Raw genomic sequence first — 17401 nt, forward strand, 5'->3', positions numbered from 1 at the left:
ACGTATTTTCCAAATATAAATAATTACCTACAAGTTTCAGTTTAATTACACGGCATCGAAATATAAGTAACTTCCATCGCATTATCTCTTTTTTGTCCGTTTATATCTCCATTTATCCAAGAGTTTTTGTATCTGTATAGTCCTTAACAGTAAAATACATATGCATTTTACAATAAATAATAAAAAGCAATTACAGAATAATATGATTTAATTTTTATTTTGTCAATAAACAACTCTCTAAATATTCATCTGGTTAATGTAAAAGTAATTCAAATTTTTTGCACGATTATGTATTGTAAACAATTATAAAATCATTTTTATTATAAGCATAATTAATAAACATAAGAGTATAATGATATATTTATACCGCGTATAAATTTGCAATTAATTTATTTACATAAATAATTATAATTTCAAATAAGTTGTAAAAAAAACATAAAGTGGCATTTATTTATATTTAAAAACTAAATTAAGTATTAATCTTCAAAATTATTTTTATATTTTAGTACCGTAGTGTACCTACGATATTTAACGATATTTAATACATTGTATGAAGCAATGATTATTAATATCAATTACATTCTGCCTACTTTATTTAGATTTATTATTAGTATAAACCTTTTGCAATACTTAATTAAAAACGTATCTTAAATTTTATAGGAAATTTATTTTAACAAATCATAATTAAAATGAATTAATTAATTATCCCTGTGTATGACTAAAATTTAATTTACTTATTATATTACTAGTATATTATATTACTTATACTTTATTAGATTTGTTACATTGTTATATTTTCAGGCTTTAGAGATTTGAGTTTACGGTAACACTTACTTCGCATAATTATGTAAAGAATTTCGTAAATCTCCATACAAAATCTAATGTTAAGATTCAATTTCATCATAAGAAAAAATAAATAGAAATAATTATTTTTTTTTAATTTCTACTTAAATATAAATAACACAAATTACGAATATTTAGGTAATAGACAATATTTTTATTTTAAAATATTGAAACTCATCTATTTGCTTTACGTAAAATTAAGAATAAACTAGTTTTTAAAATATACACAAAACCTTTTGGTCATTCGAATTCATAATCACATCAGAACATCAGACTTTTGGAATAATCGTCCGTATATATTTATCATACAGATATGATTAAGCATAACACGTAGGCTTAATATTTTTATTTCTATGGAACGTGAATATTAAATAAACCAGGGCTAATCAATTAGATATTAACTTTTATGTTGTCTGTATTGTTTCTATAATCAAGAAATTTTTTAGGAAATATGGAACAAATTTTAAATTTAATGAAAATGAGAAATGTAAATTAATATAACAATTACAATATAACAACTTAAAAAATGTAATTAAAAGTTTTTCTAATATGAACATTGCAATATAAGTAATTAATTTGAAAGCTTGATAAATTCGAAAAATATTAATCTAATATACTAAAAAATTAATCACTATTTTTCCTAATTACATTTGGAGCTTTAATAATAAAACGAAATTTTCGTATCATTTGATGGATCCAATAGATTGAGAAAAATAATTGATACACGCAAATCATAACGGATTCAAATTTAAGATGAATCTGTAAATTAAATTTTAGTCATGTACAGGGATAATTAATTAATTCATTTTAATTATGATTTGTTAAAATAAATTTCCTATAAAATTTAAGATACGTTTTTAATTAAGTATTGCAAAAGGTTTATACTAATACGAGACAAAGTATATAGTAATTAAGCAAGTACAGTATTATTTTCAATGTAAACAAAGAAAACATTCTGGTATTTATCTTTCCCGTTCGCTCAATCCGATTCGCCTTCTATTCGCGCGTGTGTGGGCGCGTGTGCGTGCGTGAGTATGCACAAACGTTTAACCGGGTCGGGGATGTTCGGAAGTTTCATGTTTACCAACCTTTTCGCACGCAGGGCTAAAGGACAAAAAAAATCTTTTCTCCCCCGCCAGTCTATCCAGAGACTTTTCCCTTATGAAGTTTAGACGACAATAATGAAAGCCTCGTTGATGAAAAAAACAAAAAAAAAACAAAAAAACCATAAAAAAACAAAAGTACACGCTGGTGGAAATTGAAGAGAAGGAAAAAGCCTCGACACAAACATCTGAGCCGAGGGCTATAATTCTTTCCAGCGGATGTTCCTTGGCCCTTCCTTGAAATCGAGAAACGAGTTTATTCGTCTTACTTTCTTTTCGTTGTTGTTGTTGGTAAGCTAAAAAAGTTTCGAACCATTTGCCGGACGTCTTTATTGCGCGATTTATTATGTCTCGCGTGACATTTTGACGAAGATCTGCCCGTAAAATGCGACGCATCAGTCACCCGAAGTTTTTTATGTTTATTTTTTTTTTGAAAATTTCATGCGTTCGATAAAATAATGCACTCTCATTTGAAATACGCGAAATGAAACTTTTATATCTGTACTATTGTTAACGTACGTTTTTTTATTGCAAAATCAATCTAGCGAGTATTCACAGTCATAGAATCCAAATTTTAAAAGATATTCTTATGCGTTACTTGTACAAGTAACATCGTAGGATTTGTGTTTCGAAATGAAAGAGCAGAAGCTCATTAGCCGAATGAATAGTGGAAAGAAATGAGATTTTTCGAAATAAAGCGACTGGGAATTTTTCAATATAACTGGTATTGTACTAACTAGATAAAACGCAAAAATTGGGAAACACTATTTGATTGGAGATTATAATTTATAAACCTACAAGTTTTCCATGTAAATCATATGTAATTATAAGTAATTAAAAAATAAATAAATATTCGTTGGAAATTATTAAATTTATATTTCTCATGTCTAACTAAAATCTATACGAAGTAATTACTTATTTAGTAAATTATATTCTAAAAACTTCAAAACTAAATCGAGTCAACCGATAAATGAATATTCACTCTTTTCTCCATAACATTGCGAATGATTTTAATATTCTAATGGTAGAATGGTATGGGACATATCTACAAGAACTTTGTCACTCGTCCGTAGCGAGAAAGGGTTTTTATAGCTGCATTTTATCGTCCAGTAAGCCAAAAACTAAGGCCTATAAAAAGAAAGTGTTTGCTGTAGCGAAACTGCCATCCAAGCTTATGGTAAGGAGCGATACAGCGAGTACTGTATATAATATTCATATGAAATTAATTCAAAGTTGGAAGCTCGTCGTCAACGTTCTCAACCTTCTCAACAGCCTTCTCATATTGTACATTTCGATGCTTATGAAGATACTACCTGCTTATATAAGCGCAAAATTATTGACGGATAGGATGTAAAATTATGTAAAAACCGTTTGTTACTACTAATATTGTTTTGATGTGAAAATCCTTTTTAGAAAATACGAATATGCTTTAGCAAAATACGCAAATCTTAATTAAATTAAGTGAAAGCGAGTTGAGCTGCTAAATGGCAGAGAGAACCACAGAATGTGTAGTGTAATTTTTAAATGAACAATTTACAAACTCGAATCACGAAAAATCAAGAGTGTTTGGTTTTTAAGTATGGCAAAGCTTTTAATGCAAGAAGCTCGAGGAAGCTCGCCTTGGCCGCGCGAATACGGAATTTTGTTGAGAATCGCAAGGAACATAATATATAATCAGCCATTCCCCTCAGGAACATCGCGCCCATATCCAACCCCATCCGCATTTCCCGGGAAAAGCGCCCGAGCGTATTTCGAGCTCCCATAACGGACCAACGGCAGCTCTGGGAAATGTTCGAACCCAGCGATTTAATTACGCATGCATTAAAATATTCGAATTACGATGCACCGCTGCCTCGCGACTGCCACTATAATTGCAGACCAAGAGTCCAGCAGACGGTCTTATAAGGAACCGAGGTGGGGTGTAACGGGAAACGGGAAGACTGGGAGGGAGGGAAGTTATTGTAAGGAGGTTCTTTACCGTACAGAGAGAAGGGAATTGGAAGGCGAAGGTTCGTCCTGTGGGAGTCATTTGGCCTGTGGCGAAAGTCCAAATCTTTCAAACAGCCCGAAATAATTGGGCGCCAGTTGCATCTGTCTGACACTAAACCGCATAATTACGTTGAGTTTCTTGATCTTTGCTTAGGTGCGAATCACTTTAGGTTCTATTAACTTTATTTTTCATTGGGCGAACGACGGGCGACCTACGTGTTATTGTTAGCAATTCAATGTTTGTCGAGAGGCGCATGGCTAATCCATTCAAACACCAATCAACGCGCAACATGAATTTTGCATTAATAAACATAAATAAATTTTTCAGACTTTAGAAATTTAAACGCCACTTTATAATATACTTCGTTCAAAATAATACGTTAGAGCTTAACATCGTGATATTTGTCGACCGCCCGTTGAGATACCGCTATTTTAAAAAATGATATTGCCCACGGATACGGCTAATTCGTATTTAATAAATAAAATAGTTAATGTTAAAGAATAGTCGAATCGTTAAACGACTATTTTTATACTTGATAAAGATATACGATAGCAAATCTTCACGGGCAAACTCAATCAAAATGAAAATGATAAAAATTCATACGCAATATGTTATTTATTTAATATACGTAATAAAGCAAATGTTCACTGCCATAGTACAAAAAAAAAATAGCCAATACCTATTATCTTTGAATGTGTATATATTACTCATACGTATTACGTACGACGGGTATATTGTGTGTTATATCTTAACGTATATCGCTTTTATTATAGAAACACAAATTATTATATTATAAATTTCTAAGTATTTTGTCGGATTCTTATTTCTAAACAGTAATATTGAAATTACATGGCTTCGTTAATTAATAAATAATAGGAAAATAATTACAATAAAAGAACTTGTGCTTGTTAAACTTGAAATAAATTTTATTGTTTATTGTTAAAATTTTATCTTCTATTTTTATTCGTATAAGCGATCTTTTCAGTAACAATCAAAATCCATGACCCGCAATATATCGTTTTATACTGGGACTTCAACGATATGGACAACAATATGTGCATAAAAAACATAAATATTTTACACGAAATCGTACTTTACAAAACACAATTTCAAATGTATCTAAAGTTTTCAACTTTTAAATATACATTGGTAATATTTATACATTGTATAATTTGTATTTATTAGTAGTAATGAAATAATTATATAATACTTTTTTAACTGTTCGTTTGACTTCTGAGTAAATTTAATATTCAAAAATTATATTCTGACCAAACTCATTAAATTCTCTCAGAATGATTTCCTAACTGTAACTATTTGCTAATGATATTTTAAGCAAAATTATCAGCGCACGCAAATTCCATACGAGTGTTAATTAATCATATTTTTCTGTTCTACTTATTCTTCTCTTTTTCTATAAATTGTGTCAAAAATTATGATTTTTATGCCACTTCAATCAATCATATATCTTTTGAATAAGTGCCTACGGCAATAAAAATACATTATGTAACATCGTACGAGCTGCTTGGCATATCACAAGTATGGTGCAATTAAAAAACAAAAATAGGCTTTTTAAACGTGAAATATAATCTAGCACTAATGTTTTTTACATAAACTAATAGATAAAGCATGAATATAAATAATTCTTATAAGAAAAAAAGGCAAAACTCACCCTTCTTATCGCCGAAGAAATCCTGCGCAGTGCACACGTGCGAGATCAGGTAGCAGCTAAGCAGCGGCAACAATATTCTGAAACTAATTGTTTTATTATTAATCGTATTATCAAATTCTATTACTTTGACTCACCCAAGAAGCAATGAGACCCGATTACCTGAGATTAATTAGAGGAAAGTTCTCTCGTCCAGAAATGTCCGAACGAGAGTAAAACGGCGCGAGCAAAACTAAAATTATATCGCACTTTCGAGATGGTAGACAATTAAAAAGGAAAAGGTGAAGGAGATGAAGAAAGAGATGGTGCTCTGATAAAGCTACGTGATTACTGCTTGGAACTACTTTGGAAAACGGAATTTTATGCGTTGTTAACTTGCGGATATCAGACTTACTAACACCTCGCGTTATGGTTATTCTTAAATTGTAAGTATTAAGAGAGAAAGGCATGTAGTGCTGCATAATATTTCAATAAACGACTCTGTTAACATTCAATCAGGTTAACCGTGGAGTCGTACTCGAACTGTGAGAAGAATATTCGTTATTTATTAACTAAACGTTCATAGATGTGAAATACAAGGACTTACATAAATATTTACCCTATTAACGTTCACTTTCGTAATATACTGATATACTAAACAATCAAGCATAATTGTAAGGACATCTTGTCAAGATAAATTGTTTATAAAATAAGGATATTCAAAACAATATTTAAATATTTTGAAAATATCAATATTTGGATGATATATCTTACATGAAATATTTTCATGTACGTTAATACTTGAAATTTACGAGAATGAACATGTAACAAAATGTTTAATGTTGAATTAGAAAAAATAAATCGAGAAAGAAATTAATGTATAGAGATTTTTTAAATGTCAGAGAATAATCTCTCTCTCTCTCTCTCTCTCTCTCTATATATATATATATATATATATATATATATACATTGCGTACGGAATATTTTAATAGCAAATTCTACAAATACTTTCATTTTAATTGATATGCTTTAAAATATTTTAGATTATTTTAAAATATTCCACATGCACCAATGATAATAATGATAATAATATGTTATAAAAATAATGATTATCGAGAGAAATGGAAATGTCGCTCAATCCGCATTCATTTTAATAACGCCATCAATGTACTTGGTAGAGACGATTAAGAAAGCTTTTTAAGTTTTTGATATCTTAGTAGAGATTGTTTGCTTATAGTATATCTTCCACTGAAAGCCGATCATTACGAACACGAAGAAATTACCGAAACAGCGATGAAATAATGATAATGAAATCGTTCGAAGTATAAGTGAAATAGGACGAAAAAGTGGGAGGAGGACATACGCCGATGTGCGCACTCAATGGGAGTGCCAGAGCTGAAAAGTATAGTTGCTTTTAACAGTACAAACAGTTATGTGGCGCACTGTATTATTAGATGAGGAAGAGAAGTTGGAGAAAAGTGAGAAAGAGACGGTCGCACGTGGGTGTTTCGACGATCGGCATGAATCACGTTGCCGTTGACAATGCCGTCTTTGCGCAACTGCCAATATTCGTTGTTAGTAAGCTCCGTAAACTCAGTTTCTCCTTTTCTATTCCCAATGGTATGGATCAATTACGGTATGGATTGGCGATATGTAAAGTCGGCACTCCGGTATCGAAGTAACAGTATTTCTTTCGGTACACTCGAATGAAATAAATTTTAATTTATGTAACGCAAATTGGTACGGCAACTAATAGAAAACTATAATGATGGGAAAAGCGACGAAATTCGAATGGGAATCATCAAATCGTCTATGTGCGACTGTTGTGCTCGTGGATTGTTCCTGAAATCATGAAAGCTACTAAATTTTAAGAACTCCTAACACAAAAAAGTGTAACATATGTAGGTTGATGTAGCACGCAAACAATCGAATTCATTTGATATCTTGCAATTTCAGCCAACGAGAAGATAACTAATAAATCATAACATAAATAAAGAAACAAATGTTATGCGAAACTAGTAAAGATAAAACTGAATAAAAGATTTATGTGGGCTAATAGAGCATCATAGACTTCATTGGCGCCTTATTTATCGTGTATTTGCAACGAAAACGCAAGTGATTCGCATTAATATAATATTTCGTGATATTAAAGAAGTGAGAAAAACATTGAAGAATCCATGGTCCTCGATACAATAAGATAAATAAAAAATACGTCGGTTAAAGGGGAGGAGGAGTAAGAAGTAGAATAATAAGTCGGCGTATCCCAAAAGACTCGACCACACGCTCACCACTTGGCACACAATATAAGATGTAAACGTTCATCCTGCTCATCTTCCAAGTTATATATTCATGAGCTCGTGACTTTACAATGCACAGGGGGGCCCTTGACCCCGATCAAATCTTTCCTGCTCTTACAAGTCTAACGCGTAATGGACGAATGAATTACGCTCGATCGATATTCGATACTTTGTGCTCGAGCGAACTATGACGAATTATATACGCAAATTATAGTGGTCGGCTAATAATAGGACGACTAATACTAGAGAAATATTTATTGAGAAAATTTAGTATATTTAGCGATGTATTTAGAAAAAAGTGCTGGAGCACGGTAAGGTATGACACGTTTATGAAAGATTTACATTTGCTATGCCCATTTAATAAAGTTTGAAAGAAATGTAAGAGTAATATGGTTGTCTGTTTTATTTTTATTAGTAAATACTTAATATAAAATGTGTAAAACCAATATTCACGCGTATAATGTAATTTTTTCAACTATTTATATATATATATAGTGGAATATTCGAATAAATTAATTCAATTTGAAAAAGAAAATATATAGAAGAAAAAATTCAATTAAGAATAAATTAATAAGAACATTTACTGTTAACCGGTACTGCAATTATTAGTTATTAACTCAATGTATAAAATATTTTGAAATCATAAAATTCTTTCTGATTATTACTAAGCTAAGAAATACAAAAAATTACTAAGGAAAATGGTTTAAATTAATTTAAGGTGCACTATAACATATTCGATTCGTTACAATGGTTTAGGATTATTTAAAATTAAAAAAAAAATCTATTTTTTAATAATTACCAATCACTATTTTTACCTATTGTGAAATACATTTATGAATAATTAAGTTATGAAATTTACCCATTGTATGTAATAAATAGCTCGTAAGGTGGACCTTCTAACTTTTTATACACTTTAAAAAAAAGAATTTTTAAAAAATTGCCCATATAAATATAATAAATACGTCAGTCATATATTTTATTATATAAATCCTTATTTTTATAGTAAAATTATGTAATGAAATTTCCTGTACTTTGAGGAAATATAATAATATGTGATTATGTAAATACGGCAAAATGTATTTCAATGCAAAAAATTAATGATATTACATTGGGAAAGTTTATTTTTTCGGAAAGTTGAAACTGTTAGAGAAATTACCTTGATACTTAAGCTCTCAGTCTAACTTTACCTAATTATTTTAAGTGAACGATAATGAATTTGCAAACCTTCGCCAGCTTACTAGAAATCACCTTTTAAACATTAATAGATTTAAAGTGACGATTAATTTTTTAAACATCAATTTAACTTTAAAACGACCATGAAAATAGTATCGTTTTTACGTTTTTTTAAAAATCTCATTATTTTATTTAGAGACTTTAAGTCGCAATGGAAGTACATCTCGGATTTAATAGTTTTTATGCTTGTTCTTTTGTAATATTTGTAAAATTCGCGTATCAAGTTTTTAAGTTAAATTTAAAAGAAATCTCTAAAAAAATATAAATTATTCTCTTTTAAAAATTAATGTGATTGTGATTATCAACACGAATATAACGATTAAAAAGATTTTCAAAAACATTATCAAAATGCCAAAAATCAGTCAAATAAGATTTATTAAATTCTTACTACTGTGTATCTAAACTTGCGCTGTAACTTTAATCAAATCGTCCTGTTTAACACTTCTATTTATTTCCGATGCACAGCATCAACCGAGTTGAGTAGTTTCCATTACATTAGCAAAACAGAATTTATAAGGGTACTTCGTACACTATTTACGTGATGTATAAATGTACTTTTCAAGGTTGCTCAGCTACACCTCATTTAAAATTTATTCAATCCAATGTAAAATTTACTCACTGTTCATAATTATTACATTTATTTTCCGGATAAAAAGTACATTAAATTTCATGAAGAATTATTTATGAACTGATCGAAAAATAGATACAAGTTGTATAGTCCTGAGAAAATCTAAATAAGAATTATGGGTACATACAATTGTTTATTATAAAAATCATGATCTATCGAACTTTATACGTTCAAAAGGTTTTTATAAATACACATAAGCATATTATGATATAATCACATGTACCAAGATACAAAAAAAAAAAATAAAACTCGTAGATTCTGATTATTATAATTTACTCTTTTCTACATTTCACTTGTTGAATTAGTATTGAATATATTCTCTATTTTTTTAAAGTAATTTTAATCACATCACATTTACGTCCTTAAATGTGGTAACTTTAGCAAAATTTCAAAATAAGTTTATAAATAATTTAAGGATTCATAACAAATTCACGAAAGATAATTATAGCAAAATTTTCTTTCAAGAGTTTTAAAATACTTTCATATGCAATTATTGATTAAATAGCAATTATCTTGCTTTAATTATGCGATTGATGACTTTATTTAAAAACATTAAATACCTTTTTATATATTCCATAGCAGAATAAAATATTAGCTCACAGATTGTATCATTTAATTATGTTTTATTGGAATAGAAATTTATTGAGTCATTGGCAAACATTAATCTAATCGCTTCGAATAAAATACATATTACATAATAAGATAATTAAAAATAATTAGAAATTAAAATTTAAAAATTAGTCTATTTTAAGACAAATAAAGAATAATAAAATTTATTGGCATAAATTATATTGTATAATTCAATAAAAAATTGAGTAACAAAGAAAATCTATTTCGAGGAAACGTGACATGAAAGCGATTACAAATACTAAAAATAGATATTATTGATAAGTAATAAAAATTTTATGAGTAATGAAAATTCATCAATTTACATATTTCTGCAATTAAATAATATCTTAACGATGAATTGCTTCTTAAACAGATATACCAATGTAAAATTTAAGTAAAGAACATCGAATATTCAAGAAATATCTACATTGAATACTGTGCAAAAGGAATATGTAACACTCGAATATCATTACGGTGAACACTATGTTCTTTATAGCAAAATTTCCTATCGAATTAAGAAATGACTGGCAAGAAATATATTTTAGAAAGTTTTAATGTAAAGGAAGTTTCAATTACGATGACAGCTTATCGGGAGGTTAACATGTGCATATATAATTCTGTTTGCTATATATGAAAAAATAGTTTACAGAAAATTTAAATTAATCGATTATGTATATGAGAAAGCCGATTTTGAAATGAAATTTTTTAAATCGCGTATTTTACTTTTAAATGTAAATAATTCAATGAAACTGATATTATATACGAAAATTCGTACCAATACATCTAAATATAAATATATTTTTCTTGTTGCTTACCCAGTACGCAATGAAGAAACTTATGGTAAATATATATTTTAAACAATAACAATAAATTAAAATATGTTTTCTTAATTTATTTATATTTAAGTATAAAATATTATTAATTATAATTAAATTAATTATAAAATGTTATTATAAAAATATTTTTGACAAAACACTTATAAATTTGTATAATTTTAAATATGAGTAATAGTTATATATTATAAATTAAATTATGAACTCAAAGAAGGTGAAAAAATTTTTATAATAAAATTCGTATAAAATAAAACTTAAAAAATGCTTTTATTTATTCAGTAATCTTTTTTGTGAGTTCAATATTCAAATAGTACAGAGTATACATAGAATTGTATGAAATATTAATCAATCTATTATTGAATGACTAATACAACCTTAATGCAAAGTATACTTGTAATTTTAAAGCCAATTGTTAATTAATAAATTTATATAAATTAATCACTTTATTAAATTGCTAACTATTTGAGTTTATTTATTTGTCTTTAAATTCATGAATAGAATAAATATTAACTAAATTATTCACTATTTTGTAAGTGAAAAGAAACATAGATTTTTATAAATAGAAAGAATAGAAAATATTTTGATATGTAATTTATTTTAAAAAAAATTTAACTTTTATTCCAATAAATGTCGATAATTTTTAGAAATTAATAATTTCAAAAATAAAATTGTTCGCAACGAAACATTTACCTTGTTGAAAATAATCGCTACGTTAAGTCAAAATAAAACGTTGATAATAAAGTAAAAAAGGCAACAACCTGAAAAATTCAAGTGAGATTGGGGAAGAGAGAGATTAATTGACAGAATAAAAATTGAAGAGAAGCAGTAATTTGTAATTTGCCTTTCCTTTACCTTATCTCAAAAACATTAACCATACGAAATTACAAGCATTTATTTCCCATCTTCTTTCAATAGAACAGTTTATCTCAACATAAAATAAACAAAGGGTGGAATGCAAGACATTACAAAAAAAAAATTAATGAAAACAAGCGAGCGAATGTCGTACATGGAGTGTAGCAGGAAGGATGATGAGTAGAATGCGTTTAATGAGCAGGAACACAGACGAATGAAAAGTAAACGAACCAAGAAGAAAAGAAAGAGATAAAGGAGCATAGAAATTACGAAAGTCTATACGTGTATATGCGGGTGGAACAAAGTGATATGCTGTAAATGAGAAAGATTGAGAATTATGGTGTAAGATGAGTGGCGTGTTCGGGTGGGACGTGGGGCGGGTGGAAAAAGGAGACAGAGCAAAGAACACTGAAAAAAAAGGGACAGAATTTAACTCTTTCGTTTGACATGGATTCCTGCAGGGACTCCACCAGCGATAATGAATGAAAAAAAAATTTACGTATGAATGAACGCACACAAGCGCGGCCGCAGAAATCTGTAGCGTAATTACACGCCCACGCGACCACTCAACGAGCGTAAAAAGCCTCCGATGGATGAAAAGATACGAAGCGCACAAAATAGTAATAAGAACAGATTCATTATTTTCAAATCATTCGATCATATTCATTATCTATATTAACATTATCAATCTTTAATGTTTAGCAAAACAATGCATTTTCCATGTTTCTATATTTATTTCTTATGCTTAAATATTGGCAAATAATACTTTATCTAATTTATCAAGATTCTTTTTCTCTTACATTATCGATGAGTTGAACTGTAAGTTTTTAAAGATCGCTTATTATGCTTTTATATGAATTTTATAAGCACATATGTATACGTATCGTTTAGCCATTGGCTCTATTTCCATTAAAATAAGATTTAATTAAAGTCGAAAAGTCTTTTGACTTTACATAGAAATACATAGAAATAATGTTTAATGTGCCGACATTCGATTAGATGAATTTTTGTTCTTTTAAACATGGAAGTTGATATAATTAGACAAACAATATTACTATAGAATAATAAAATTCAATATTCAATGGTGGATGGATTTTCATAAAATTGAAAAAATTACAATTACTTTGCAAATAATAATATACAAAAATAATTAAGGGATACTATTAAATGGTTGCTATTGTTAATATTATTCAATGACTTTCTTCAAAATTAGATATTCCAATAAGTTCGCAATTCATTTTAAGCGAAAGTGACGTTTTGAAGGCAAAATGTTTACAAAGAAAGACAAGAATTATAGCTTTTTGTTTAGATAGAGATACGTGTCCTACGCTACCTCATCACGAAAACAAGCAAATCTCTTTCTTTCTCTCTCTCTCTCTCTCTCTCTCTCTCTCTCTCTCTCTCCATTTTTGCTCATCTTTCATTCTATTTCTAAAGTGGACAGGCACACAACATGCATGTAAAAGAGAAAATCCAATGTCATTTGCATTCATTGGAATCTCAGATTTTTCTCAAATTACGCCATCTGATTCATGAATTACGACAACGTGCATCCGAATCTTATAAATTTTTCATGTTTTACATAAAATTCTAAATGTAAATGTATTTAACATTCATATATTTATTTATATGAAATATGAACGATAGAATGAGAAAACGATTATTTATAAGAACTAATTATATATCGATAACACAATTTTAATTGTATTTTTTTTTTCAGTATTATAAAATAGCCACATCTAGTTTGAAATTTGATTAAAATTCATTATTTATTCATTCGTACAAACGCACAATATTCCAACATGCATTAGGAAAAAGTAAATATATTAAATAATGAATAAATGATAATAACGATAGATTTTAATATTTTTTTACAAAACATATATGTATTAAAACCTAGATTTCCTAAATAAATAATAATATACGAAACCTATTTTTGCATCACGTAAATAAAGTGCAAATATATTCTGTAGTTTGTCTTGAAAAAAAATTCTACAAAAAAAATATTAGCTTAATAAATTATTTATAGAGAATTCTCATCTATTGTATAAACGTCAAACAAATAACACTTTCATGAGGTATAAAGCAACATAATTGAAAGAATGATTTTAAAATCTATTTAATATTTCTGTATAAGCATGTATGTATATTTATAAAGCCGTTTGAAATGTTTTATTTAATAATATATAAATATATATATAAATATATATTTAAAGACGATTGATTGTAGAAATACTTTTCCATATTGTGCAAAGTATTCTTTTAATCTTTTGGTCAACATTAGTAAACTAGAAATATTATTACCTTCGATCTGCTTGTATACCATTTGACGCTTATGACTTTAAACTATTTTTGGATTTATTAGATATTATTGGTAAGTATTTCTTTATAATACACAAATTTTACTGTTCATTATATATTGATATACACCTTAAATAGCATACAAAAGGTTATGAAATCTGGAATTAATTAAGATTAATTTGGATTGTTTTTAATTTAAAAGTAGATACAAAAATTAATTCCATATTATGTTTAAAATTCGATGTCTCGTTTTGCAAATACAAAAGCACAACAGATATTGCTTACAATGAATTTAATTACAAAAATGATGTATTTAAGGTATTTAAGAAAATACGAGTCCTTTATCAACCACGAAACAACCAACCTTCACCATATCTTCATGCAGCCCGTCTCTAAGTTGATTATGAATAAGAAAAAAGCATTGTGTCAGTTTATTTGTTGAGTAAAAAATAATCAGTATTACATAATTAGCGAACTACGCTTATTCACAGCCTATATTTTTGTTATGATATGTTATTACAATGTTTAATTGAAACCCTTAAGTATATTAATAATTTAAATGCTACATAACTCTTGATAATACAACTAAAATTAACATTTTAATTAAATTCGCGCTTTGTTCAAATTTTACATCATTTTATGCGATCGCTGCGTAGTGGCCTAAAGTTAATTGAATACTTGTATGAAAAAATGGCAATTATATATGATAGGCTTCGTTATAAAATAATATAATAATGTTTTTAAAAATATGCATGTCCACGTGAATATTAATATTTTAACTACCCTTCCTTATGTTTTTAATTTATATAAAAATTACAGAATATATATAAATATTTTTCTGTCTCTAATTATTACGTAAATTTATGCCTAATCGAGGATACATTTTTTTCTCACTCGAAATAAGTTCGTCTAAAAATTTTACTTACAAAGAAATTGAAATGCACTGCATCGCATACCGTAGCGATTGTTTAGATTCTTAGTCCTGTGCGTCTCTAAAGGCAATTTGTTACCACAAGCCCATATCATCATCTCTAGTCTTCGTAATCCTTGCAATTCCATTAAGCAATTAAGAGCACTTGACTGTTATGAATAAAACAAAGATCGTTAATGATCGGGAATCCGACCAGCCGACAATGCTAGGCATTAAAGCCCGCTGCTGGTAATGCAGGCACACATGGAAAATCGTTGGCGCGATCTTTTGTCCAAGCCAAGAGCCAAAAATAACGCGCGAGTGACGCGAGCGAAGAAGTAGGAAAGATTTTTGGGCTTTTAAAAGCGTCGCTATTTTCCACGAGCCATTTGCATTTGGCCAATCGCTTATGAGAAACTTCGAGCTGCTTTAAGTATGATTCTTCCGATTACCGTAATTTTCATAATTTGAGTTCAGCATCGTTTTAACCCATGGATTATCCACCAACAGGAATTTTGTTTCTATAGGAGAGTATAGGCTTGCATTTAGCGTAAATGTACTTCGTTGGTGCTATTATTCTTATAAAATTATAAATAATATGATTGAGAATATTTGTTGTTTCGCGTTTTATACGGTTATGATGCTTGAACGATAGAGAAAAAATATCGATAAAAAAATTTAATTTTCACATCTCACGTTACAATGGAAAGGTATTCTTACATTTGTAATGATTATAGGAGATAAACTAAAAGGAATAAATAATCCTTGAGTTCGGACAAAATTAACAATAAAAGAAAACATAAAATTGCTTGAGTAGTTCAAATGGAGAGTGTAGAAGTGTTGTAATATTACATATAGTAAAATTCAAATCTTTTATAATATACAATGGATGTGAAACGATATTGAAGATATTCAACGTATGTATGAAAAACTAATTTAAAATACAAAAATTGTCTTGCAATTACGCACACTATGAAAAGTCATTATTAGGTTAATTATATTAAACGTCAAACTGGTTTAGACCATTTCATTTGAATTATTCATAAAATAGGTACAGAATAAATGACGCAAATTGTCATAAAAATCACATTTATAAGATGATATGAAGTAAAAAAGATACTCGTTACAATAGTCTACATTATTAAACTAAAGATAATCTGTACTATTAAATTGAAATAAAATTTTGATACTATTAACTATTACGTAAAATAGTACATTAAATAGTTAATTTTTTTTTAGTACTATTTCTTCCATAGACAATTGACAATCTACTTGATAGGTCATTTGGATTAAAATAAAGTACGTAATATTTGAGGATATTAAAATTATGTGAAAAGTCTTAAAAACCAAGTTAATGCACGTGAAAGAATAGAATTGAATAAACTTTCCACCTGTTCCACACAAATAATGATGTCTGATAAAAAATTAAAAGCTACTTAAGACAATAAAAGATGGAGATATTTAAATATAAAATGCAACTCTTAGGAGTAATTTTAAAATATTATTTCACATTCGTAACAAATTGTAATCGAAAGCATATGATAACTCGAGCATGTAATCTCATCGCTAATCCCACATTAACAACTTTAATTATGCATAAATTATCAGATAATCCAAAGGAGTTCCGACACAACGCGATTATAAAGCCATTATAAAGTCCACTCACCTTTTTGCGATAAAGCGACAGAGCATTTCGAGGAATGAATAATGGACGTTAGAGAGAGAGAGAGAGAGAGAGAGAGAGAGAGAGAGAAAGAGAGAGGGGGGAAATAAAAAGAAGAAACGGTCGAAAATACGGCAATATGTAATATGCATGGCGACTCATCGCACGCGGGTGAAAACAAAATACTAAAAGCTGAAGCTCGAGAGTATCGGCTGTGTAGAGTAGTAGAGTAGTAGAGTAGAGAGTGTGAGACGTCTGGCGGCCGCGGGTTGGCAGGGGGTGGAGAGGGCAGTGGCGGAGAAAAGTCACAGCACGTGTCGCCAGTATTGGTCGACGGTAACATCATAAATATATTGCCGGCAACGAATTAACACCCGGAGAGGCGCCACCACGTGTTGCCACTTCGAAGGAATGGTCTTGCGCCCGAGCCAAATAAGCGTAGATAAATGCCCCCATTACATTATGTGAAAAATCGTCCGCCTCCCCCCCCCCCC

General features: G+C 28.9%; 1 protein-coding gene across 1 annotated transcript in view; it reads right to left on the minus strand.

Moving 5' to 3' along the window:
- The window catches only part of LOC105359519 (collagen alpha-1(XV) chain-like), a 214275-nt gene extending 208010 nt beyond the window's left edge, over positions 1 to 6265 (minus strand). The window contains exons 1-2 of the mRNA XM_011496133.1: positions 6237 to 6265; positions 5606 to 5688 (exon numbers count right to left, since the gene is read on the minus strand). Of these exons, the coding sequence (XP_011494435.1) occupies positions 5606 to 5688; positions 6237 to 6265 (112 nt within the window). The remainder of the gene's footprint in view (positions 1 to 5605; positions 5689 to 6236) is intronic.
- Between the last annotated feature and the right edge of the window lie 11136 nt (positions 6266 to 17401).

This window comes from Ceratosolen solmsi, unplaced genomic scaffold, assembly GCF_000503995.2.
Source record: "Ceratosolen solmsi marchali unplaced genomic scaffold, CerSol_1.0 scaffold11, whole genome shotgun sequence".
In the NCBI taxonomy this organism is placed as follows: Eukaryota; Metazoa; Arthropoda; class Insecta; order Hymenoptera; family Agaonidae; genus Ceratosolen; species Ceratosolen solmsi.